The 25,369-nt window shown below is 42.5% G+C and overlaps 4 protein-coding genes across 5 annotated transcripts; 2 read left to right on the top strand and 2 right to left on the bottom strand.

The window, feature by feature from the left end:
• Window positions 1–539: 539 nt before the first annotated feature.
• On the top strand, window positions 540–5,918 carry inpp5kb (inositol polyphosphate-5-phosphatase Kb). Its single transcript, XM_040151118.1, has 13 exons — window positions 540–760; window positions 1,251–1,355; window positions 1,471–1,579; window positions 2,001–2,117; window positions 2,634–2,809; window positions 2,898–3,009; window positions 3,085–3,194; window positions 3,301–3,327; window positions 4,318–4,531; window positions 4,644–4,781; window positions 4,878–4,961; window positions 5,075–5,179; window positions 5,692–5,918. The coding sequence occupies exons 1-13, from the start codon at window positions 540–542 to the stop codon at window positions 5,758–5,760; spliced, it is 1,587 nt and encodes a 528-aa protein (XP_040007052.1). The 3' UTR covers window positions 5,761–5,918.
• Window positions 5,919–7,585: 1,667 nt separating this feature from the next.
• nle1 (notchless homolog 1 (Drosophila)) lies at window positions 7,586–13,318 on the top strand. 2 transcript variants are annotated; one of them, XM_040151569.1, is made up of 13 exons: window positions 7,586–7,868; window positions 8,520–8,676; window positions 9,177–9,397; window positions 9,585–9,664; window positions 9,750–9,826; window positions 9,949–10,046; window positions 11,209–11,401; window positions 11,554–11,689; window positions 11,834–11,880; window positions 11,969–12,171; window positions 12,331–12,490; window positions 12,593–12,663; window positions 12,766–13,318. In XM_040151569.1, exons 2-13 carry the CDS (start codon window positions 8,539–8,541, stop codon window positions 12,776–12,778), a joined length of 1,437 nt encoding a protein of 478 aa, XP_040007503.1. In that variant the 5' UTR covers window positions 7,586–7,868; window positions 8,520–8,538; the 3' UTR covers window positions 12,779–13,318. The 2 variants fall into 2 exon arrangements, with proteins under 2 accessions (XP_040007503.1, XP_040007502.1); XM_040151568.1 differs by having other exon boundaries at window positions 7,587–7,868; window positions 8,515–8,676.
• A 1,434-nt stretch (window positions 13,319–14,752) lies between these two features.
• Window positions 14,753–19,870, bottom strand: slc25a1a (solute carrier family 25 member 1a). The gene is made up of 9 exons (XM_040150737.1): window positions 19,589–19,870; window positions 18,908–19,015; window positions 18,719–18,818; window positions 18,126–18,264; window positions 17,914–17,998; window positions 17,656–17,760; window positions 17,394–17,509; window positions 17,247–17,320; window positions 14,753–17,155 (listed from the first exon to the last, which is right to left on the bottom strand). Exons 1-9 carry the CDS (start codon window positions 19,827–19,829, stop codon window positions 17,041–17,043), a joined length of 1,083 nt encoding a protein of 360 aa, XP_040006671.1. The 5' UTR covers window positions 19,830–19,870; the 3' UTR covers window positions 14,753–17,040.
• A 1,204-nt stretch (window positions 19,871–21,074) lies between these two features.
• LOC120803127 (F-box only protein 39-like) lies at window positions 21,075–25,159 on the bottom strand. The gene is made up of 6 exons (XM_040151476.1): window positions 24,705–25,159; window positions 24,400–24,571; window positions 22,976–23,284; window positions 22,324–22,548; window positions 21,289–21,465; window positions 21,075–21,200 (listed from the first exon to the last, which is right to left on the bottom strand). Exons 1-6 carry the CDS (start codon window positions 25,157–25,159, stop codon window positions 21,075–21,077), a joined length of 1,464 nt encoding a protein of 487 aa, XP_040007410.1.
• Between the last annotated feature and the right edge of the window lie 210 nt (window positions 25,160–25,369).

Here is a 25,369-nt window from a genome sequence, read left to right on the forward strand (position 1 = left end):
GTGACTACACACACTCAAAGACAAACACACACACGTTCACATGCCAGCGATTAGAGTCCAAATCGGACTCATTCTTTCCCACATTCCTGAGTCGACCCCACTGCTTTGTCAGTTGTTGCTCCATCGCTGCATGACCACACAGGACTCTGCCACAGAAGGGACTACACCAACACAGACGCACTTCACCCTGGGCTTTTCAGTTTTGCATCCTGGTCAGTTTGAAAGACTTAAAACAGGAACTCCCTGAGGCACAGGCAGAGGGATTTGACTAACAGGGAAACGACTCATGTTACTTCCAGTGGCCTGAGCAGAGTGGAGGCCTCTCGCATCAGTTGGCTGCAACCAAAGCAACCAGAGAAGTCTGAGGAGGAATCAAGCCAAAAGCATTTTGTCCACTGGAACTTGCTTGTTTGCCCTTGTAATACAGCTTTTTTTTATTTTTTTATTTGAGTAATCTGAAAACAACCTTCCTGGCCTGTGGGACAAATAGGTAACAAAGCTAACACCACGAAGACCCTTTTTCAGTCCAAGATCCAAAGATGGACCCCTTGACAGACAGTCCACGTGTGCGGTCAGACAGCATGAGCAGTTCAGCATCTCAGGGCTCGAGGTCCAAGATGCTCCTCCGTCAGCGTTTGTCCCAGCTGCTGACCTGCATAGAGGACATGAGCTCTGACGATGAGGCCAGTGAAGAAGTGTCCCGCACGCTGGATGAAGCGTTTCAGCTCTGCGGACGCTACATCCCCACAGATGCCTTCAGGTTTACATGTGCACATGGTTACTCATGCGTATACAAGTTTACACAGATACACACACACAGAGGAGGTGTTTGAGTTCTCTGAAATAATCAAGCACTTATTTTACTGACTTGCCTTCAGCACAACGGAAAAAAGAAGTCGTGTTTTAAAAGCTAAACTGTTAAGATCAAGAGGCGCAGAAACTGACAGGAGCTTAAGATGAAATTTATCTGTATCATGTCTGGGTTTTTTAACAGTTTGACCCTTCTTACCGGTTTCCAATTTACCATATAAGATTTAAAAAATGTGGATGTTAAAAAAGTAAATTATTATTATTATTATTATTATTAATGTGTTGTGTATTTTTACTAATCATGGAAATTAGAATACAATAACACTGAATCTAGTGTGATAAAAACTGAAGGGTAAATGTAACTTGTAATTTGTCAATTTTGTCTGTTTTTCCATCACTTTGATCAATTTCTTTCATTAACCCAAAACACACACCGACAGGCTGCACATGGTGACCTGGAATGTGGCCACAGCAGAGCCTCCTGAAGACGTTACCTCTTTGCTGCAACTAGATGTCCAGCCCCCCACAGATCTCTACGTGATTGGGTGAGCAACAACAATCTGGAAACTGGGCTTTAATTTGTCACACTGGCTCAAAGCAGCAGGATTACAGACGCCTCTGTGCCAGTGTTTGTCCTTCATTGGTGTTGGTGTGTGTCAGCCTGCAGGAGGTGAATGCCACGCCTGTGAGGTTCATCTCAGACCTGTTAGTGGAGGACTCCTGGAGCCACGTCTTCATGGACACACTGGCACCCAGAGGATTCGTCAAGGTGAGAGCAGACAAAGGGAGGACAAGGGAATAGTAGTGTGTGGGCTGGTATAAATAAGAGTGTATGAAGAAATCTGTGTAGTTTAAAAGCTTGTATAAAAAGCAGTGTCCTGAAGGCTACTGTAAAAAAAGATTTATATAACCACCAGATGATATTACTTTAATATTGTCTGGTGGTTATATAAATCTTTTACATTTTGAGATTTTTAGTATTTCATTTATTTGGTTGTATTTTTAATGCAATATATTTTGTTTTATCTGTATATTTACATATTCTCACATAATACAAGAATGGTATTGCATCTATATTATTTGAAACTCAATTAATCAAAAATGTATAGGAATAGGAATAAAAAGGAAATATTTTTGAATAGGAATACAATCAATTCATAAAATCTCTCACTATCTCTATCTGTGTCTAGGTCACATCAGTGAGGATGCAGGGTTTGCTGCTGCTGGTTTTTGCCAAACAAATTCACCTCCCCTACATCAGAAACATCCAGACCACCTACACTCGTACCGGCATCTTCGGCTACTGGGTAGGAAATCACAATGGGAGCACTGGTTAGCCCTGAACCTCATAGACAGCGACACTGTTTAACTCTGCACACCAGGACTTCCACTGGCATCAGATGCTGGAGAGTTTAAAGACATTATGAAAGACCCTTTGTGTTTGTGTAGTGGAATGTACAACAGCTCTGACTGAATGAAATGGTATAACTGCTACACTGGGGCAAACACTTGCATGACAAATGGTATAATCCATAATTAAAGTTAAAGAAAAAAACATCATCTGATTGAATTAATGCAAACACTTTTTTTAATCATGGTAAAAATGGGGATTCAAAGGTGGTTTTTAAAATACTATAATAACTTCTAGTAAATACTGCAGTAAAATGAATCTGTATTTTTACTTATGATTGGTCTGCATTCATTTTTCCTGAAAGATAAAAAAAATATATGACTATGACCTTATTGTTTGAGTCTTTGGAAATCCACTTTATCTTTCACTTCACTTACTATATTCAACATCCTCTTCTGTTTATCTCTGTCAGGGTAATAAAGGAGGAGTGACAGTGCGTTTTTCCTTCTACGGCCACATGGTGTGCTTCCTCAACTGTCACCTAGCAGCTCACATGAACTACGCCCTGCAGCGTGTTGATGAGTTTGAGCACATCCTGGAGGTGCAAGACTTTGACATCGACGACACCCCACACATTCGGGACCACAAGTCAGCACACACACATTCACACAGTGAAATATTTGTACTGAGGGTTGCTGTACAGCAGGTAAAACTAGGTTCCATCCCTCTCTCACAGGGTGGTGTTCTGGTTCGGTGACCTGAACTTCCGTATTGCAGACCATGGTTTGCATTTCCTCCGCTCATCCATAAACAGTGGACGCCTTAATTTGCTGTGGGACAGAGACCAGGTAATGTGCCAAAATGAGCACCCGCACACATGCACACTATGATGCACACTTGCCAACTTATTTCATTTATCGCAGCTCATCATGATGAAGAGGAAGGAACCGTTCCTGCAGGAATTTGAGGAAGGGCCATTGAATTTTAAACCCACCTACAAGTTTGACCGTAACTCTGACACCTATGATACCAGGTAACTTGAGCTTCAAACAAGTATAGATATTAGACATAGACACACACTTCCCAAACATGCACCCAAACTTCATCTGTGCTCTTGTTTCCATATGAATTTTGCACAGCTCTCCGAAGACATGGTTTGGTTTTAAGTAAGACACACCATTTTTTTATGTTGCATGCCCCACATTCCCCTACAGTATTTCTTAGTCACTGCACCATCTGTCCTCTTTCCCGAAACTTCTGCCGCCACATCTTTAGGTGAAATTAAACAAGTAACCCCTGAGACACACTAAACAGAAAACCAACGCAGCCAAAGCAGTAAACCTTGATATATAGATGAAATTGGGAGCAGCTCTCTCTATGAAGTATATCCATCCTTGACACTAGCACCATGTATGTGTCTCTCTCAGAAAGAGCACTGTGGCGCTGCCCCTAACCATGTACAGACCCAGGCCCCTGCAGCGCTGCAGCACCACCCTCTTCTTCCTCCTCACCTCCCTCACCTGGGGGCTTCTCTCTGTCTGGCTGGGGGCCTGGCACAGGGAGCTAGACCCACCAAGGTGGGTGTCTCCATAGATATGCCCTGTAAGGCTGTTATATACATAGATTAGGTTATATACATATAACGTACAGTTACAAAAAAATAACTGGAGACACTGATATAAATGACAAGACACAAAGGGGTTAAGTAAACATTATAACCTGGATGAATTTCAGACATGATCTGCAAATTCATCAGATCTTAGACAGCCCCTTCCTGCCCCCAGCCCCCCACTGTTTGATCCTGCATAATGTGTCTGTTGCTTTTTATAGTGAATGTGTGTAGACATGAGTTGTAATAACATGTCAGATGGTACTGTCCACTAATGGCATCCATCATTTCTCCGCAGCATGCTACATTGTAGGTGCTGTCTAACTCTGCATTGCATGTGTGTGTGTGTGTGTGTGTGTGTATGTGTGTCTGGTTTGAATTCTTTAACAGCATCGTTTCCAAAATATCTGAATAAGAATCAGAATTGCTAGAAAAGTTGAAATGGATAGACACAAATGGATATGTGACATATCGGGTAAGCATTAGAAACAGAGAATTCAACTCATTTTCAAACTGTGGTATCAACACTCGCCTTTGCTTTGCTCAGTGGCAAGAAAAGGAAACCGGCCTGGACAGATCGGATCCTCTGGCGCATCAAACCCAAAACCCCGCCACCCGAGGATGATGATGAGAGAGCATCGACTTCTACTGATGATGGACAAGATGAGTATCCAATTCTGGTCACCCAGGATAAATACACCAGTGACATGAGCTATGGAGTCAGTGACCACAAGCCTGTCATTGCAACCTTCAGTCTGGAGGTGAAAGCAGACTTACTGTTATAAGTTTGTTTCTTTCATTCTAATACCTCCACTAAGTGAAGGAATTTTTGCTGCATTGTTAAAACTCCTCTTCCTCTTGTTTTTCCCACAGCTGAGGAAGTGCTTTGACACACCACTGGTGCACATCTCTCCTGTAGGTGTGTGGAGCGCCGACCAGGATGCACTTCTCAACTACACCGTCCAAGAGGACTTCATGTCCTCCACGTGGGACTGGATTGGCCTGTACAAGGTACTGGGACTGACACAGAGGGGGAAAAAAAACAAAAGAAAAAACGAACAATATGATACAAGACAGATCTGAACTCATGGGGTTGATGTCCTGCAGGTGGGATTCAAGAGTGCATCCGACTATGAAACCTTCGTTTGGGTTAGAGAGGATGAGCTGCCAGAGACAAATGAAGTCATACAGGTAAAGTGAAAGTGAGGCGTTTCTATAACGTTTAGAAACTGTTTACAATGAAAATAAAGTACAAAGTATGGGTGCAGCCTTCATTAATAGAAGCGTGTGTGTTTTGGTTACAGATATCTGTGGATAAGGATGAGATCCCTCTGCTAGGTGGACAGTATCTTTTGGGTTACTACAGTACAAACATGCAAAGCATCCTCGGCTTCAGCGCTGTATTCCAGGTGAGTGCACAGCGATTACATCATGGTTTTTCTTACCACTTACTTACCATCTTTCAGTACCTTACTATTGTTTCTTCACTTCGAAGAAGCGTGTTTTAATTCTTTTAAGAGACTTCAGTCTGTGCTCATTAGCATTCACTGTTAGAATAATGCCAGAAATAGAAGAGGGCTTGACTAACACTGAAATCTGTGCTAGCAAATAGTGCAAAGCACACTTTCTATAAGTGATTGTTAAGAAAAAATTAACTACAAATAAAAAAAATGATATCTCCAGCCTAAGAGCATCCTACAAACTTTCTGGGGATATGTGTACCCATTAACATATTAAGACATTTACTGTCATCAACAACAAAAATAAGATTCTTCCCCTAAGGCTCTTAATGGAGAATTCTTTCATAGAGGTGTTACTTTACTTATATGTTTTAGCAGTGAGATCATAGTTAGTGGTGGTGTTTTAGTGGACTCAGTTATATCTAGAGGTGTTTCTAATATTCACATGTTTGATCTTGCAGATCCTGGAGTCAAAGCGTGCAGTTATGGAAGGCCTCGTTCCTGAGGACATCAACGGGCTCAACAAATGAGAGCAGTTTCCCTGCAGTGCCACATTGGGTTCCTCTCCCCTGCAAATTCCCACAGAACTGATTCAGACTTTCAAAGGCCCCAAGATCAACTCCATCATCTACTGGATAAACTGACTCAGTCATTAAATAATGGCCACCACACTGTCTCAGCACAAGGATTAGAAACTTTAATTTGCTGTTGCCGACTTTTGCCTTTAAGGAGTTCCCCTCAAGTCAAGTTCAGTCTTGCTGGAACAGTCTCTCTGCGAAAAACGTTTATCACTGTAATTAGTAGCCGACCTCCTCAGGCCTTTTCTTTTGCCTGTTAGAGCAGAAAATATAGGAATAAACATGCCAAACTACACAGCTGCTTTAAAAACAAAAGCCATAGTTAAGTTTGGTTTTTGAAAGTAGTGCAGGTTAATAAGTCATTGGTCATATAGTATTTGAAAATACATTTTTATGTTTTGGTTTGGTCTACAATAGTGCCAGCGCAGAGAGCTATACAGTAAGTGTAAGAAAGATCTGCAAATCATATATGCAGTAATATAAGTCTAACATGTATCATGACAGACTCTAAGGCAGTGAACAGAATCATAATAGGATTATATTTTGAATTTACCTGGATTTAAAAGATTTGAATGAATTATTTATCCATCTTGCTCTAAACTCCTTAACTGTAGTTTCCTATATTAGTGCAATACATGATGTCTTTTCTATTCCAATGCAAAAATGATGATTGTTGTCAAAAAAAAGAAAAAGTGTCAACATTTCTGTGTGTGTGCATGTGTGTTATAGTGAACTTGTGTATATTTGGTTGACTGATTGATAGAGTGAATAATATCACAGCAACAGAACACAATCAGCACGTAGGATGTGTTGTGGGATTATTTGGTTCATTGTGGTAATGAGATATATGAAGTACATGTTGTTTGTAAGGGAAACGCAGGAAAATGCCTTTCAAGTTCATCTGTGATCGAAGTGAAATCTGCGAGCAGGACTTCTGTTTCCCTCTCGATGCAAATGTTTTAACCCCCCTCAGGGAGACCAACGTATGTCGATTTCATTTTGGTGGGTGATTATGACTTTACAGTCCAACTTTCTCCATATAAACTATACTTCAATCAGGCTAAATTTAAATTAAAGCTACAGCAGGCTCTGTTCATCTCAGCACTTCTCAACAGTTGTTTTAAAGTTTTTATGGACACATTTCAGGGATTTGCAGTGCGTCTGGGGCTTGTTAGGAAAAGCAAAACAGGTGGGGTTTTCATTAAATAAACAAAACTATTTCTCTTGTACAGAAGCACATTGCATTCAAAAAAGAAAAAACATGGAGAAATGATCTCGTAATTATGACTTCCATATCTCGTGACTTACTATCCCATAACTACGAGGTCATGTAGACTAATGGGACAGGTATTGGAACGCTTCAGAACTTGAGGACCCGAGGATCATCAGGTTTTTAATATTTCATTGGTTCCGTGGACACTGACTCCAAAGTGATCCGTCGAAATTTGTCAGCACATCCAATGGTCATAGCAAAAAGGAACTGTTGATAGCTAATTTGGTGTTCTTAATTTTCCAAAATGTAAACAAATATAGGCAACCTTATGCGTACTGCAACTTGTAAAAAAAAAAAAAATTTAAAAAAAGGCTTTTAACGTTCAATGTAAAAATTTCCAAAATACTCTGTTGGAAAAATACAATTATATTAATATTTAAACTCATATTCTTAATAGGTTAGACGAAAAAAAAACATCTATCCAAGTTACTCAGTGATATTAATATCCTCCTAAACCTGACCCATAATGCATCTGTCTTCTCAAATTGGATTGATAACCACCTTAACCCTTTTCTCATAATTTCGAAATCGGAAACTCATAATTATGAGATACGGAGTCTCCGTATTTTTACTTTCTTCAGCGTTTTGCAATGCGCTTCGGTCCCCCTAAAAAATTAAGATGAGCAAGGCAACCCAACAAGAACCTGTTCCCATTCTACTCTCCCATAATTCATTGCGAGAATCCGTCGACTGTTTGACAACTTCAGCCTCCTGCAGGATCTTTCATTTAAAGGCTCTTCGGTGTTATACACGTGGGGAGTTGTAACATATCGCTACCTCGCTGAAGGTAAGGTTTTAACACATTTATGTGCATATACAATCATAATCTAGTCATATATAACTAGACGAAGTTGTGTAGACAACCGACGGTTATCTTACTGTCCCTCGATCGCTCCTAAAAGGAGTTAGGTTCCAAAAATGCTGGCTAACAGCAAGCTAGCGGAGTTAGCTTTATTGGTTCACATCGTAGACCATGGTTGGCATAGGCTAGCTAAGAGTAAACCGCTACACAGTTGAGTTCAGGTGGTGCGGTTTGGTCCAGATCATTGCAATAACAAGGTTAAACAAGGCTCTGCAATTTGTTGTTCCTTTGTCTTGCTTCCTAAGTCACTAGTTAGCTAGCTATAATGTTGCCTTCCTTACAAAACTGAGAAAAGACAGCACCTCGCAGTGAACTGTATTCATTAAATTTTGATGACATTTTGATGCCAACACAACATCAAGGTTTGGGGTTTAAGTGATGCAGCATCAATGGGCCTCAACATTTAAAGAATGATTTGTCCACTTCTACTGTCTTACTAGAGACTGGATGTGCAGGGAACTACCATTCAAAGATTTCCAAAACACTACAGGGAACTAAGCAACTATTTCAGGAATGTAAATAAGTATAAGGTGTTTATACCTCCACCTATATAAAGATCTCTTGTTGTTAGATTAGGATCTAAACCAAACAGAAGATGACCAGTGAGGACGTGGAGCGGCTGCTGATCCAGTTTCAGGACGAGGAAGGGGAGGTTCTGGGTTCGGCTTTTGACGTGCCTCTAGACATCACCCCAGACAAACTACAGCTGGTCTGCAATGCACTGCTACAGAAGGTAACTCGCTGGTATTGTGTCACAGGAATATAGAATTTAAGGTGTGATTAGGATGTACACATCTGCACACTAAAGCATTTCAGTCTTATATGTTTAGCCAGTGTTTGTCCACATCTACAATACTCACTTTTAAATGGAAATGTGTGTCTCAGTGTTTCAGAGTGTAAAGGTTAGCATTCTAGTATTCCTGTATACAGTATATGGTACAATGGCAGTGTCACTTACTGTAGTCTTGAACACTTTTTGCACTGTTTCCCCGGTAAAATTAGCAGCGTAAATCCCAAATCAAAGTATCAGTATTTGAGAACCCAAATGCAGATTTCATTATTCCTCAATTTATAAACACTTAAATATCCTACAAAGAGATCATCACTGAAAGACCTCACAGGCCATACACTGCTTTCTGCTTTAACCTTTCTTGGACACATGTAGTAAAGTCATATAAAGCTAAAATTTAGAATCCAGTGAACCTATCTCATTTTTGCTTTTATTCACTGTAGGAAGAGCCAATACCACTGGCGTTTTTTGTGCGTGGAGAGGCTGAGGTTGTGTCCAGTCTGGGCTCTTGTGTGAAGACTCTTGGGGTTGAGACAGAGCAAGTCCTGCCAGTTGTGTACCAGCCTCAGGCTGTGTTCAGAGTTCGAGCTGTTGTCCGCTGTACAAGCACACTACAGGGACACACAGAGGCTGTCATCTCAACTGCTTTCAGCCCCACCGGCAAGTAAGTAACTCCAATACAGAATTTATTTTCATGTTTTCATGCTTTCTTGTACTCTGATTTATCTGAGAGCCCTTATGATATGACAGCAAGTAGAGGGGAATGTTCTAAAGACACACCCCATGGTTAGGTTTAGACATTCTGTTAATATAGTTGTCCCTGTGTTTTTTTTGTTTTTGTTTTTTTTTAGATATCTGGCCAGTGGTTCAGGTGATACCACTGTGCGTTTTTGGGACTTGACGACGGAGACGCCCCACCACACTGCCAGAGGTATAAAGTCACTCCTGTAGGGCATCATGATCTGCTATGCATCAGGATAAAAACAAACAATGAGCTGTATTCTGCTTTATTTAAGGACACACACATTGGGTACTGAGCATTGCCTGGTCACCTGATGGCAAGAAACTGGCTTCAGGGTGCAAGAACAGTCAGGTATGCTTCCAACACTCGTTTGATCTGTATTCGTTTAATGTATCCCATGAACATGATGTTTTATTTTATTTTTCCTCTTCTTTTTTTTTCCTTTTTTTGTTTTTGTGGTGATGTTGCTGTAGATCTGTCTTTGGGATCCAGTGACGGGTACACAAATGGGGAAGACTTTGACAGGACACACCAAGTGGATCACTTGGCTCTGCTGGGAACCTCTCCATCTGTGAGTCATAAAGTCATCACTTTTTAATTTCTGTAAATTGTTGCCTATTATTTTAGCGCTCACCTAAAATCCCATCCAGACGCAGCTTCTGCGCTGATATACTTTACTTGTGAAACTGTAAAATTGCAACAACTATAGGCTTTTTTTCATGGAAAACATTTTGACATGTCATATTAGGAAAAACACAGATTTAAATAATATAATGGATGAATTCCATTTAGGTGCTTCAGTTTCAGGGTCCTGGTTCTGTGCATGGTGGTTCACTGTCATGACTTAATGGGACACTTGAATATAAAGGAGCCATTGTTAGTGCTAATGTTATTAGCGACACCTGTGCATTCAGTCAAGTCAGTGTTGCTCTTCCATGATTTCCTTTTAGGAAAAAATGGTACAGTAATTGCATTATTTGTACACACAAAAAAAAAACAGTACCACAACAGTAAAACAGTAACAGTAAAACACTGTTATATAGATAGCCAAAGTGACACCAGAACTTCTGAGTTCTGTTCCAGGAGTAAGAAAACATTTTCAAAATAACTTTTGCAATATGGCAAATAACTAAAATTCAGCCTTGGAAGATAACCTTACTCGGAAGAAGAATCTAATATAGGGTGCCTCTGTAGCCTAATGGTCCCAATGGTTAAGGCACATACCACATAGACACAACGTCTACGTTTCGACTTCCTGCCAGGAATGACCTGAGCCACAGGTCCCCAGTTTGACAGAGATGGAGGGACCAGTCAAGGGCTCGTGGTTGGTTCAGACATGTCTGTAATAACAGCAGGACAGAGCAGAAGGGAAGGGTGTATATGACAGCAGAGATTACTACTAAGAAGTTAAAAAATGACTTTAGAAGAGAGAGTTGGTGAATTGGATATGGACAAAATCAAATTACAGTGATCTTAAGTACCCACATTGCCACACTGGTAAATTTTCAGGGTACTTGTTTTTGAATGCTAACAAATGAGTCGTTATTTGACAGATAAAAGAAACGCTAAATGAGGGCTTGCGTTGAGTTACAGAAGCTAGTGGAACAGACACTCACCCGCACAAGACATCATGACTGCGGCCTTCTATACTTGATTTTGAATTGGGAAACATTGTTTTAAACATTCTGTCCAGATTTACTGTTTGCCTGTTTCCCCCTCCCTGTCCAATTTAGTAACGCAGAGTGTCGGTACTTAGCCAGTAGCTCTAAGGACGGCTCAGTACGTATCTGGGACACCGTGTTGGGACGTTGTGAGAAGATCCTGACTGGACACACTCAGTCAGTCACCTGTGTGAAGTGGGGAGGAGATGGACTTCTGTACACTTCCTCTCATGACCGAACGGTCAAAGTCTGGAGAGCCAAAGATGTAAGTGTGTGTGAGCGCGTGTGGGTGGGTGTGCACGTGCGTGCGTGTGTGTTTGACAAAATGCTGCTACAGATTGAGCTGAATGAGAGGGAGGAGACATCTGTGTGGCAAAGCAAGTCTTAATGTTTGTGTATGTTTGTCTGTGGATACAGGGTGTCCAGTGCAGGACTCTGCAGGGTCACGCCCACTGGGTGAACACCCTGGCTCTCAGCACAGATTACGTCCTGCGCACTGGTGCTTTTGAGCCCGCAACTGCCACTGTCAACCCGCAGGACCTCACAGGATCATGTAAGGCCTGCCACCTTCTTTTGATTAAAATCCCAGGGGGAACTCATCTTGTCCGTTCTGATCTGAGAAACACGCTATCTGAGAAACACCTTTGCTATTCTGCAGAGGATATTTTCATGTAACAAGCATTTTTTTTTTCCCCAGTGGAAGAGGTGAAGGAGAAAGCCTTGAAGAGATATAATAAAGTTAGGGTAAGTACTATTGTGTTGTGAAGTAGTGACGTGTTTTAGTCTGTGTGCACCTTGTAGCAGTGCCCTTACTCCTGTTCTCCTGCTGCAGGGTTCAGCTCCAGAGCGCTTGGTGTCTGGCTCAGATGATTTCACCTTGTTCCTGTGGAACCCTGCAGAAGACAAGAAGCCTTTGGCCAGGATGACTGGCCACAGTGCTCTGGTCAACGAAGTGCTCTTCTCCCCAGACACCAGGCTCCTCGCCTCCGCCTCATTTGATAAATCCATCAAAATCTGGGACGGACGCACTGGAAAGTAAGGAAAAATCTCTACCACAATGTGCGGTATTTGACGAGTTATCATAAATAATCTCTGTGTAATACTGCTGTTGTCCAGGTGGTGGTGCTGTAGGCCAAAGATGTGTGTCTGTCACTGTGTAATCATGTCTCTGCCTGCTTGTCTACCTACCTGCAGGTACTTGATGTCCCTGCGTGGCCATGTGGCATCTGTGTATCAAGTGGCATGGTCAGCAGACAGCCGGCTGCTGGTCAGTGGCAGCAGCGACAGCACGCTTAAAGTATGGGACGTCAAGACGGGAAAGCTCAAAATGGACCTACCTGGCCACGCTGATGAGGTGAGGGAAGGAAAAATGTCATAAGATTCCTGAAAAGTTCTGCTTCCTGATAGCCTATGTATTTAGCGTACTCACTCTTTGCCTTGTTTCTTGTGGGTGTAGGTTTATGCAGTGGACTGGAGTCCTGATGGGCAAAGAGTGGCCAGTGGTGGGAAAGACAAATGTCTCAGAATGTGAGTGAGATGCCAAGAAGTTTCTTTATTTATTTTTCAGAATAGTTAAATGCCGGTGTTTCCTCACATTTAACCCCTTGGCCTTGTGTTGTATATTTGCAGATGGAGAAGATAGCCACACCTCTGTTCCTTCCTCCTAACGTTGGCAGAGGATTCACATCTTCTACTGTCAAGAAACCTGACAGCTGGAGCATGGGTGGCTAGACTGAACCTAATCCCCCATTTGGCTTCATTACACTGTCAAAAGTGGCATTGTGTCGAGGAACTCTAGTCTGGCCATGAGGCAAATGCCATGATCACTGTAAAGGTGTTTAGCTCAGTGGAAATGTAAAACTGGAGACTCTATACTCATGGCAACATCCATCCATTCAGATCATTGTGAATAGAAGCGGTACTGTAATATTTATTTCAGTATTAGCATCTCAGGTTTGAGCTATGAAAGGGTTTCTATTCGTGTACATACTGTTTTGTACACATCAGGGGTCCTGACGTGTAAAGAATTTACTCCCATATGCAGAAACCACAAACAAGATTATGTATTTGAAAATGAATACGTAACCTAAATCTTCAATTTCTGAATACAGTATATATTCGAAAGAAATGAAATCCACATTGAAATTAAAAAACGATTTAACAAGCACTTCAGGAAAACAAACACATTTCTCAGCATTATGTTTGTCCCCTCCTTCACCTTAAGCCTCACAAGATGAACTCTATCCTGTAGGTGACAGGTGGAAGCACTAATAGCTTCCTCTGTGATGTTAATGCCGACGGCATTTGCCCTGCTCCTTCAGCCTTTAATCTCCCTGGCCCTGCGGTCAGCAAAGCCTCAACCTGCTGGTTGTTCTTCCTGTGTGGCAAAGCCAAGCGTCACCAACCCTGAACTGGGTGATTCACATCCCAGTGTGGAAAAACCAGGTTCACCATTCCTGTTAAAACAAGTTTTATATTCTGTGTTTAACTGCCTTTGTGAATTTTTAACACAAATAAATATTTACATCACAGCATTTAATCCACTTACAATAACTGAATAACAGATTCTACGTAGAAAATCTAAATCTATAAGAAAATAAATAAGAGCAACTCAAACTGGTTGTCACTGTACAGATAACTCTTTAGTTCAGTTTTCATCATTGAATACTTTATTTTATTTTCAATGGTCATTTTAAGAAGCAATCCTTTGTATGTTACTGGACACTTTCTGCATGTAGAATTTACTATAAACTAATTTTACTCAAATAGTTTCTCATCCATATTCACACAAATACACATCCCATCATAGTATCCGCATCTTATATTTCATTTTATTAATCTGTAGTATTGACATTTCCCATTGCACAAATCAGTTTTGTTGAGTTCAAGTTTATTGAGACCAATGAAACCACGTTATGTCCAAATATGTTTCTTCAGAGGTTTCCACATCTGATCATGTAAATTATACTTTGAGCACTGATGTATTTAACAAAATGTTTTTTTCTCTCATACCAACATATTCCAGTTTTCCTTCAACACAAATGAATTGTTCAGTCTGCTTAACAGGATCTTCTGAGATGTGAAGGTTCACACCAAACTGGATGTGTTGTATGATGAGGTACACATGCAGTTGACCTGTTTATGTAAAAAGCAGAAACACAAAGATTCTACACAGTAAAAATGTGTTTTTTTTAATTGAAACCAAAATGGTGGAGACATAGATTAAACAGTATTCCGTTGATCTTGGTTAAAAATGTAATAAAGATTTGCTCCTATCAGGGCTATTACAATGGAGATTCTACTGAAGCAGTTTGGCAAAAAAGGAGTAAAGGCTGTGTGGTGCAACTAGGTCGATCAAAACCAAGCCTTGCTTAAATACTTGTCTTGTTATCGAGCCTCTGACATATCCACGTTTCCCTTGTTGGAGTTCAACATATGTAAACACTATGTTAGACAAGACTGAATGCACTCAAAGATGGCTAATTAACAATTTCATCAGTTAGCGTACAAAACGTTTATGAAGCAATTTAGCTTGAGGTAATATAAAAGAATAAGAAAATAATGAAAAAATGTTAAAGTGGCAGTAGACAAGTTTTTTGCTTTAACTTATCATTATGAAGTTAATGTTGATTACACAAAGTAATGGCTATAGAGTAATGACAACATCTGCGTTTAGATTGGTTTCCTATAAGCCCCGCTTTCACTGTGAAATTCTGTCTGCCACCGGTTACGAAATCTCCTGGGAAAATGATGGTGCGATTTACCATTGCGCAAACGAAACAGGAAGAGGATAGTTTTTGTTTTCCCAGATAGCTTTCCCTAGTGTGGAAACTCTACCGGGCAAATGAAAAAGAGCCCTGTCGTCAGAAGAGGCAACGAAGGCGAAGAGGGAGAAGTCAAGGTAGAACGAGTGAACCTCGTTCAGGCATTCACTTGATGGAGAGAGCTCCAGAACTTGAGAGGATTCAAAACCGACATTCAGTTGGAATTATTTCTCCTAGATCAGTAAGTAACAAAACCTGCAACCAGTTGTTTTAATCTGCCTTTATCTGGCACTGAAAACGGGAAGCGATCCCATCTTTGCAACAGTGGCGCCAACAGTTACACCACTTGGAAATGCTAGGAGGGGAAAAGTTAAAAAAAACCGGCTCTTCCCAATTTAAAGGACGAGTGTGTAGGATTTAGGGGGATCTATTGGCAGAAATGGAGTCTAATATTTCTAGTTATGTTTTCATTAGTGGATGGTCCCCTGAAACTATGAATCATGTTTTCATTAGCTTAGAATGAGCCCTTCATGTCTATAGGAAGCTGGTCCTCTTCAATGGAGCCCGTCATGTTGCACCGCCATGTTTCTGCAGTGGCCCAGAACAGCCAAACCAAACACTTTAGAGAGGGCCTTCGGCGTTTTGACATTACCTGAAGGCCACCATAGCTTCTCCTAAACGCTTGGAAAGGGAGGGGTGAGGGGAGGTTTATTCCATCGGTTGCAATCTGCAACCTCACCACTAGATGCCACTAAATCCTACATACTGGCCCTTTAAAGTGACATAATATCTGACTAAAGGACAGTCTGTTTGATGAGTGAATCAGTAAGCGAACTGAAGGCTGAAGCGCATAGAAGTCATGTGGCTTACACAGTTGGACATGTTTACATCTTGTCATCTCATGTGGAGAAGAAGTGAATTCACTTGTAAATTTCAGGCAACACACGAGCTCATGGTTGGAAATAGCCTTGGTCAGCCTGACCGAGGATCTGAACAAAGCAATACTGATTACATATTCCCGAATAAAGTCTTAACATGCAGCTGTAGAGAACGCAACCACCTACCAAAAACCTTAGGAACTCTACTTATGTTGAAAATGGAATTTCCCCAGAATAGCCACATTGAGCTCACAAACTTCTACTAATAAACTGACTCTTATCTGCAACTCTTAAGACTGCATGTGAGGATTACGCTACATATGGGTTTGCTTCCTACAATATGTGCTTAATGATTGCGTGTCAGGTTAAAACTCTGAAACAATCTGCAGGAGAGGTACTGACTCCAGACCAGTTTGTGCAGCCTCAACAAGCCCACAAGCCACAGTCAGTGTGTAACAGGACAGATGCCAGATTAAGATTCGTACATCCGTGCTCTGTTGTCAGCAGCGGCCATAAAATGCACAATGAACAGCATGTAAACTTCATCACCAAGACACAGCGAGGAAATACTGTGAATACTTTAGTGCGATGATGCCACAAGAAAAGTCAAGTAAGCAACACCAAGATGTGTTGAAGTACTGCACAGACATTTTAAAGTACTGCAGCAGGCTTGTTTGCTTCCAGTAGCATCTCTGTTCTTCCCTCAGTAGAGTAAGTACTTCGTGGATCAGAAGACACATTTATGGTTTCAGTACAAAGTGTTCACTCTACAACATGTACGGTAACAACAGTCATAGAAAGCTAAAACATTAGTCATACGTAATATCTTTTTTACCTACTCGTGTTTTTTTTTTCTTTTCATTCTCTTTCTAATTTAAACCTTTGGTTAATAATACTTGCCCGCGCTTCTTCACTAAATACTGTATACTCATGTTTCTGGTTGTGAAACTGAGTCTACAAGTTCGAACAGAATAACACATCACCTACTTCATTTCACTTTGCCTTTTCCTGTCCTTCAAAAGAAATGAATAAAACACAGCTGTTTTTCTGCAACTAGCCACTCTCCCTCCCTTAATATCACTGTGTTTCGATAAGTCCTGCAAATCATTTATTTTATGAGTGGAAACTGATCAAGATGAAGTGTCATCCGCTCCGGGCTAATGCAGACAGCTAGTATGAACTAAAATAGAGGTGTTCAGTTGTGCGTAGCATGAGGCACTGGTCTGTGCTTCCCTCTGGACCTCTGCCACCGTGTGGTCAGTCTACTGGGTCTTCCAGACATTGTTGAGTAGTTTGACCACCTCCTCGTAGATGACAAAGACTATGGCCACGTCCAAGCACACACGGCCAAGCCTGGGAACTGTCCCTTTGTAGAACCTACAGGAAGGATGAGATGAGATAAGGTTAGATGGTTTGTCTACATTAGTGAAAACGAAAACAGTGCAAAGCAATGATCAGGGTTACTCACGCCTGTGGTCCTTCGTGCTTCAAGATCTGGAAGGCGCAGTCCACTGTGTTTTTGTACCGGTGGGCCTCCAAACCCTGAAAAAACAAGTGTCTTAGAGAAGATAAACCTGATTACAGTAATGAAAACATCAGAGGGTGGGTTTCCTACCTGCATCCTGGTCTTCACCACATCCAGAGGTGTATTTCCGAACACGCTGGCAGCTCCGGCCGTTGCTCCAAACATCGCCGTGACAATTGGGTGCATCTCCCGTCTGGGATCATCCCCTTTTATGCCAAATCCAAAAGTTGGATTCATGAAGAATGGAAGGAAATAGGAGGAAAATGCATCAATCAACTGAACAGAGAAAGGACTTAAGTCAAAAACGGATGGGGACACTGGACTTTGTTTCTCAGTAAGTAGGCTTTCTCACCTTTGTACCAATTGCGCAGCGCATTCATCACATAGAATCGGATGGCCTGATTGGTTCCTTGTTTCAGCACGGTCGCTGTCAGACCTTGATACGTCCCCCTCACACCTAAACGAGTCAAAGGTTAGGTTAGGTTTCATTATGGAGCACAAGCCACACACATACATATCGCTAGCTGTAGATGCAGTTTGTTACCGCTGCTTAAATATTTTACCACAACATTTTATTGAAATAAAAGCCCCTCAGATCATGCTCTTTTACCCTGTTCTCTGATAATCTCACTGACTCCATGAAAGAAGCCTCTGTAACGAGGTCTGAGGGAACACTGGTCATGGATCATCTTAACCTGGAGGAAAAGAGAGGAGCCATTTTTTAATGAGACCAACATTCATTCAGACCAGTGTTGATAAAACAGACGTGGAAAGAGCTCCCTGCAGTAAAAGAAATGTGTAACAGCATCCAGCTCCACCGACCTTGAGCGTCTCCATGGGACAGACGACGACGACGGCCTCTGCTATCCCCGCTCCTAACCCGCACAAGAGGCTCCGTGTGTTATCTAGCCGACCTGTAGCGTCTCGCATGGGATTGCTCAGCATCTCAAACGTGCCAAACCTGAGAGGAAGAGGGGAAGATGATAACATTCGAGAATTGTAAGTTCCAGTTTCTTGTGAAATGTGAGAATTTGCTGCTTTGTCTTGTCTTAACACTATAGTCAATTAAGCATCTTTAGGTTTTGGACAAAACACTACATTTGATGAGATCACTTTGAGCTCTAGAAAAATTGAAATGGCCATTTTTCACTGTTTCGTGTCATTTCATAGACCAAACGGTTCAATAATTACAAAAAATAATTAGCAGATTCATCGATACCAACAGTAATCATTAGTTTCAGCCCTTCACATTTGGCTGGCTTTAACTTAAGTACCAAGAAATGCTGAGTCACTGCTTTGACATCAGTCAACTGTTAAATTAATTTCAAGATTACAACCCTGGTGATCTGCGATGCTATAAAGACAAATGTGCTTTTCTACAGTATTCTGTTCTTTTTTAAGTGAATTTTTTTCACCTCACTGCAGACTTGGGTATCGATCCATAGAGCAGGGAGCTGAGACCTCGGTACAACCCTCTGAGTCCGTGGTCCTGCACGGTCAGCTTCACACAGTCGCCTGCACACACACACACATCGAGGAGTGAACAGAAGACTGGCACTCAAACCTGCAGCCGGTCAGCAGTCGTACGTGTCCCAGTGACCTACCGATCCCTCTGTATCGTGGCGGGTTGGCTCTCTCGTCTAGCTGCAGCTGGGTCTTGACATACTCTGTGGGGAAGGTGATACAGATCTCTATTCCTCCTGCGATGCCACCTGAACGAGAGGGCGGAGAGGAGAGAAACACTGCTGTCAGGATTTGTTGACTCACTATGCAGAATTGTTCCTGAATGTTCTGAGAGCAGGACGAACTTGCCAGCACTTCTATCGCAATATTAAAAAGGAACAGATGGATTAAGCACAGAGTGTTGCTGATGCTAGATCATACAGTTTGTTTTAATTAAATGCTAATATGATGAATTAAATGCTAATATGATGTGATTATACAACAGAACCTGTGTGGAACTGGAAAGAATAGCTGAGGGCTACTGAATGTACCTGCCTCTATTCAAATATGCAGCATGAAGCTTTCAAGCATCTTACTTTTGGTTCATTCAAAGGAATAAAATGTGAGCGTAATAATAAACATATGCAGAAAAGACACACGAATACATGCAACCGCATCATGCAAGTGCTGTAGCATCACTGCTGGCTGAGTGCGTTTTGACCCAGTTCTGCATGGATACCCTTAATGGGCGACAGGCTGAGATTAGGCTGTGCTGTGCAGAGAGCAATAGGCGACTACGATGAGGAGATGTGCGGGCTGAGTGTTCGGGTGGCAAAATCAACCTGCAAGGATAGCCTTTCCGGGATGCGTGATTTTCCTCCCTCCGACCGCTGCAGCCGCCAGGTTCCTCCTCGCCGCGCACGACCGCTGGCGGGCCGGCGGAGAGCCCAGCCCCGCCGCGGCGGCCAGACGCTGGAATGGAGGCTGCTGATGGGGGGGAGCCGAGCTCGGGCATCCTCTCCTGACACCGCAGCTCTCGCACGGCCCCTCGCACACCGAGAACGGCTTCAGCAGTGAGGACATTTTGGGAAGTCAGCGACGGTCGGAGGCGTCTCCCGCTGTGGCGGCGGTCCCACTCGGACGATGGCAGACGACAACAACACGGGAAGGCGCAACGACGTGGCGGCAGAGGGAGCATCAATATTCAAATAGCGGTCTGGTGGTGGGGCAGGCCATTGGCTCCGCATGCTGCCTAATGCCATTATCCAGTCGTGTGACTATGCACGGCTTTTGTCAGCCAATAACGTTGAGGATGCGCTCGTGTTGATGTGTCGAGGCTAATTTCCAGTCTGACTCACAGCTACTACGAAAATCCACAGCTTATTATCTCATATTTTACATAACGTACAAAATTCTCATCAGATACGTCGTTCACTGAAAGGTGTGAGCCAGCCCACATAAGGTCATATAACATTATTACAAACATTTAGAGAAATAGATAAAAGTCTATAAAGTGCAAATAAACATCATTAGACAAATTAAACTGACCATTATTGGGTTTTCCCTCAACTGCATCATGTACATTGTACATAGATAGATGGGGTACTTTATCAATCCAAGTGGGAAATTGTGCTGTAACAGCAGCCAAGTCACATACATCAAATAATAAAATGATGCTCAAGGATGTAGGTGAAAAATAAAAATAAAAATTTTAAATAAAGACTGCATATATTAAAACTGAATGAACTCTACACTAAATATATATGCAAGTATTCAGATCCAAGATTCAAGTATCCAATAGTAGAGGGATAGTGAGGGATCATAATACGGAGATTTACACTGGTATATTAACACTCTCAGAGACAAAATATCGTAAAAATATTATAATAATAAATGGAAGAAATAAAAGGAATAAGACTAAAAGCAAACAATAGACTTTGCTACCTTGCTAGTGTGTCATGAGTCACACAATCAAGAGTTTGGTATATTGGTTACCTCTTAATCCCTGTTCCTTTAAATAGTGCTCTCGCCATGCCAGAGCACGTGCACACACACACACACACACACACACACACACACACACACACAGACCCACACACACTGCCTCCCCCATCACCATTTGAAATGAAACTAGGTCAGAGTTCCCACACAAACGCACACACTCCCACAACCCCCAGCCCCCTGGGAAAGACAGTCAGCCAGGCAAACCTCCAAACTAAAATGACCAGGTATTGTTCATTTAGTCAACTGATTAGTAAAACAGGTGAATTTCATGCTTTGTTCATTTTATTTGTTTGGTGGGCACTTGTCATCTTCAGTGTTCACTGATCATACGAAGGGGTAGACTTTGGCAAAAAAGTCCAGTTCAGGTGGGAGATGCAGGTAGGAAGATAACATTTCCTCTAGCTGGTCTTCCTGGTCCGCGGCGTTGTCATTTACTGAGTAGATTCTCACCTGGGAGATGATCGACAAGAGCATTAATTGTGTGTGCATCCATCGTAGTGTCTGTGCAGATTCAGGTGGTATTGATCCTTTTTCTCACTCTGATCTTGTTGAGTAAGCTCCTTTGTGTCAGTCTGGTTTGCAGCAGCCTCTCCACGGTCCTGATTTCCAAGAAAGCCCAGACACTCAGCTGCTCCAGACGCTCACACATCTTAACCAGCTCCAGCAGCTCATCATCAAGTGATTCACCGCAGTTGCTCAGGTCCAGGGTCAGATACTGGAGACAGACAAGAGAAAGGTTACCTACAACACATTCACGTCGTTTTAATGTAGATAACAGATACCAACAAAACACTGTTGTTGTGTCCAGTCAATACAATGCATCAATAAGGCAAAAGTTACCATACAGTCCAGAGACTCATAATCTTGGCTATTGTATCTTATTTATCTTTTCAGTCAGTCCCAACCAGATCGTTTGTGTATGATTTCTGTGAGAGTTGGCCGTAGATAACGAAGAGCTTTCAACCACATCGCAGCTTGCCAGTGGGACACAGAAAGATCTGGAAAAAGCTACTGTTTCTTTGGTTAAGAGTTAAATTTTTCTGCTAAAATAATAGACGTTCACTGGCATTCGGTTTGGTGCAATCCACTTTGTGCACTAAATTTCATGGCAATCTATTCAATAGTTGTTGAGACATTTCACTCCATATCACAAATGTGACCCTCCCAGTGGCACCGGAGAAATTTCACAAGGGAAGACTTTGACCTCTGAAAAAGTCAGGGGATCACCAAAGACTGTAGGTTTCATCCTCTGGGGACCATGGAGGTCTGTACAAAATTTCCTGACAATCCATCCAATACCTGTTGAGGTAATTCAGTCTGCACCAAAGTGGTAGACCGACCAACCAGCCAACAGACGGAGCTTGCCATCCCTAGCCATTAGCAAGGCTAAAAATCGAAGATCAGTATGTCCCCAGATGTAATGAGATGGCTGTCTATTGGTAAACCTTGGCACGTCACACTAAAATGGCCTGAATTGATGCATTTCACACAGTGTGTTTTTGGGTGAACGTTCAGCGCAACACCATCTCCCTACACTTTGCGCTCTGCGAAGCTGCCTGCTCGGCACCCTGACCTGCAGGCTGCGTCTGTACTGAGGCAGCATGTTAGAAAGGAGGGGCTTGGCGCTCCAGCCTTCATCAGGGGAGTAGAAAGCTGTCATGGTGTATTCTGTCAGAGGAATCTCGCGCAGCAGTATCCTTGCAAGCCAGTGGGAGTTGATGACTTGGTCCACTGTAAGCTTTACTTGCAGGTCCGGGAAGCTTGATGCCAAAGCTGCCCATGAGCCACCACGCACCAGCTTGGGAGAGAAGATGAAGTAGAGACAGAAATGAACGAAGGACACCTGAGGACGTATGATTTTCACTAGTGGTATTTTAGTCTCTTTTTCTTCATTTTTTGCTATTTCAGCATGGGCTCACGCCCGGGACTTTCACACTAATCCCAGAGCACCTACACTACTACCTTGCCAAGAGGCATGTTTCACTTGGTGGATAAGTTGGCGGAAAAATTAGACCAAATGGACCATGCATGTGTGTGTCCTTACACTCAGCCCCCCAAAGCTGACATCTATGATTTTTCAATGATGGCCTTCAGTGCCATCACTCTTCAGCCCTGTACATAAGCATTTCAGCAGTTTTTGTTGGGGATAGTCCACTGCACCAATGATTGCTGTATCCCACTTGGCAATTCAGCAAGTAATGTTAATCTATTTACTTCCTGCTTACTTGTCGATGGGGCTCATTCAAAGTGCAGTGCAGTGAGAATGTTTGCAAGCCGTTCCCATCTCTCGTGGAGTTTTGCCTCTGTCCTCTGTGTCTCCGCTGGAGAGCGGCTAGCAGCTCATCTGACAGGCAGGAGTAACTCAGGTTCAGCTCGGCGAGGCCTTGCAGTTGGCGCAGGAAATAGGGCACAGTGGAGTCGAGGTGGACATGCACAGCTGCAGAAAAGAATCCCTCCAAGTCCAAAGAGGAGATATAGCACTGGGGGTAGAAGTGCCTCTGATACTGTGACAAGGCAGAAAGCAGCTCGAGACCCTAGAGGTTAAATGATCAGGAATCAGGAAAGGTCTTTTTTTTTCCTTTTTTTTTGATTACATTTTTTTTTTTAAGTGTAATCAATATAGTTGTTATCGAATACAAGTTGGATGGTGAATGTTTAAAAATTCACAAAGAACATTACATTTTCACAATAGTATCATCTTTCTCCTTCCATTTTAAAAAAAATAAATTCACTTCTATAAAATGATTTTTGCAGTGGAATGACATTTATTATGAAGTGGAGGTGGAAGTTATGTATCACTTTTCTGATTCAGATCCTCCGCGCTCAGTTCAGTTACATTTGTACATTACATTTGCAGTCACTAGCTATGGAGTTTGTTCATTTTATTTTTACGCCATCATCATACCACAAACCCCCGAAGTCCTAAAAATGATCAGTTACTTTATCTTGTGTGCACAATATTTTTTTTTCTTATCTTTTGCACACAAGCTGAAATCATTTTTCAGCACTTTGGGGCCTTCGGGACGCAGGGTATGTTGCAGTTACGGTGGACGCGCACGGCACCAGAAGAAATCCCCCTAAGTCCAAGGAAGAGCCGTAGCTAGTCTCTCGATCTGAAGTGATTGAAACATCATTCAGAACCCTGTCACATTACATCACTGCTTGATTGTCTTTAGTTCAGTCTTGGTTTTGAGTATATTCAGCCCGTTGCTGATTCAAACTGTTTTCATTAGTACAAATCTAGGCCCATACAAACACCATTTATAAGGCTCTGCTACAACTTATCTACAACAGGGCTACCGCATCTCAGTTGTTCTGTGGATTTAAATTTATTTCTGTGAGCTTTTCCCCAGAATGTAACACACTGTAAATAATGAATGAGCTATCAATGGCACTGTCAGTCACTGTCAGGGGATCTCCACTGCAAAAAGCTGATTTCGTCAGTGACACTCACGATTCAGTGCACGCAGTTCAGCTTGAGTGAGTCAGTGTTAAAGATTCATTCAAATACTGAGCGCCTCTAGTCCCAACTCTCAGCTGATGAGCTCCGATTTATGTTTTTGATAACCACTGAAACTTCGGCGATACACCCGTGGCAGCGACATGTCTGCTTGAACAATATCTTCGGACTGGTGATGGGGGCATTCACCTGATACATGCAGTTTCGCATCCCGTTCAGACAAACGGAGGTGAGCTTTGAGGCCCCGCTGCGGAGGAAGAGAATCAGGCAGTTTACCAACGAGTTCCTGAGCCTTAAAGTCCAGGCTGTCCGATCCAATTCCAGCCTTACAAGGGAGAGGGACCGCAGTGGGGCCTTTACTCTGCGGAGAAAAAACATGTTCACTTTAGAAGGCGAGTTGTCATTTACAGTGTAAAGGGGGATTACTTGGGAGTCTAAATTGTGTAAAACCAAGATCTGGTTTAGATGGGCTCTCAGGAAACGCACTCCTTCACCTGGCAAGCTCAGAAAACAATCCAGTGATGGCTTGCTCCAGTCGCTGGGCTAGTGAGGACCTGCGTGGAGGACACACACACACCTCAAGCCTCTCCAGGTAGACTCCCAGATAGCGGACATAGGACACAGCCGAGCAGTATTCAGACTGCCTGAATTTGGAAAGCCGACCACTGAAGTGGAAGAAACGGGAGCGCCAGAGAGAGGGAGAGCGCATGACGTTGTGCCAGTGATGGCAAACCATGTCTGCACTCCTGCGATCACGATCAGGAAGAAACCTGAATACATGCCGCAGGCACACATCAGGAAGGGACCCCCAGCCGCTCAGCTGCTCTGAGCCACTCTTACAACCGGAGTCATCTTCAACCATCTCTTCCTCACTGTCCTCATCTTCTAAACCAGAACCTCTCTCCTGAGCACTGTCTTCCCTGTGCATGGGGACGCATTCTTCATCCATTTTTGTTTGGATAATCCCAGAGTCGCAGAATTTACCTAAAGAGAGTATGGTAAAGTATTGGATTTCAAGAGGGATTTACAGTAATTGCTGCAGCTTGTATTATCACTGTGGCTGTCAGTAAGTACAGTTTTTCTAGGTTAGAAGCTAATCTCACTTTATATTTAGGAAAAAGTCCCATAAGTCTGAAAAATGTTTTGGAAAAAAAAACAT

This window comes from Xiphias gladius, chromosome 17, assembly GCF_016859285.1.
Source record: "Xiphias gladius isolate SHS-SW01 ecotype Sanya breed wild chromosome 17, ASM1685928v1, whole genome shotgun sequence".
Lineage (NCBI taxonomy): Eukaryota > Metazoa > Chordata > Actinopteri > Istiophoriformes > Xiphiidae > Xiphias > Xiphias gladius.

Excerpts from the sequence above, each read along its gene's own strand:
- slc25a1a (XM_040150737.1), bottom strand. The coding sequence starts at position 19,829 with ATGTCCTCACTGCTGAAGCCGTTCTCGGTGTGCGAGGGGCCGTGCGAG. Across the intron at positions 17,510-17,655 it reads GCTGCGCAATTGGTACAAAG|GGGATGATCCCAGACGGGAG; the intron begins GTGAGAAAGCCT and ends TTGGCATAAAAG. Across the intron at positions 17,321-17,393 it reads TGGTGAAGACCAGGATGCAG|GGTTTGGAGGCCCACCGGTA; the intron begins GTAGGAAACCCA and ends TTGTTTTTTCAG.
- inpp5kb (XM_040151118.1), top strand. The coding sequence starts at position 540 with ATGGACCCCTTGACAGACAGTCCACGTGTGCGGTCAGACAGCATGAGC. Across the intron at positions 4,782-4,877 it reads ACTGGATTGGCCTGTACAAG|GTGGGATTCAAGAGTGCATC; the intron begins GTACTGGGACTG and ends GATGTCCTGCAG. Across the intron at positions 5,180-5,691 it reads GCTTCAGCGCTGTATTCCAG|ATCCTGGAGTCAAAGCGTGC; the intron begins GTGAGTGCACAG and ends TTGATCTTGCAG.
- LOC120803127 (XM_040151476.1), bottom strand. The coding sequence starts at position 25,159 with ATGGATGAAGAATGCGTCCCCATGCACAGGGAAGACAGTGCTCAGGAG. Across the intron at positions 24,572-24,704 it reads TTGTTTTCTGAGCTTGCCAG|AGTAAAGGCCCCACTGCGGT; the intron begins GTGAAGGAGTGC and ends TTTTCTCCGCAG. Across the intron at positions 22,549-22,975 it reads TGAATGAGCCCCATCGACAA|CTGGTGCGTGGTGGCTCATG; the intron begins GTAAGCAGGAAG and ends TTCTCTCCCAAG.
- nle1 (XM_040151569.1), top strand. The coding sequence starts at position 8,539 with ATGACCAGTGAGGACGTGGAGCGGCTGCTGATCCAGTTTCAGGACGAG. Across the intron at positions 9,827-9,948 it reads CAGGGTGCAAGAACAGTCAG|ATCTGTCTTTGGGATCCAGT; the intron begins GTATGCTTCCAA and ends ATGTTGCTGTAG. Across the intron at positions 11,690-11,833 it reads GCAGGACCTCACAGGATCAT|TGGAAGAGGTGAAGGAGAAA; the intron begins GTAAGGCCTGCC and ends TTTTTTCCCCAG.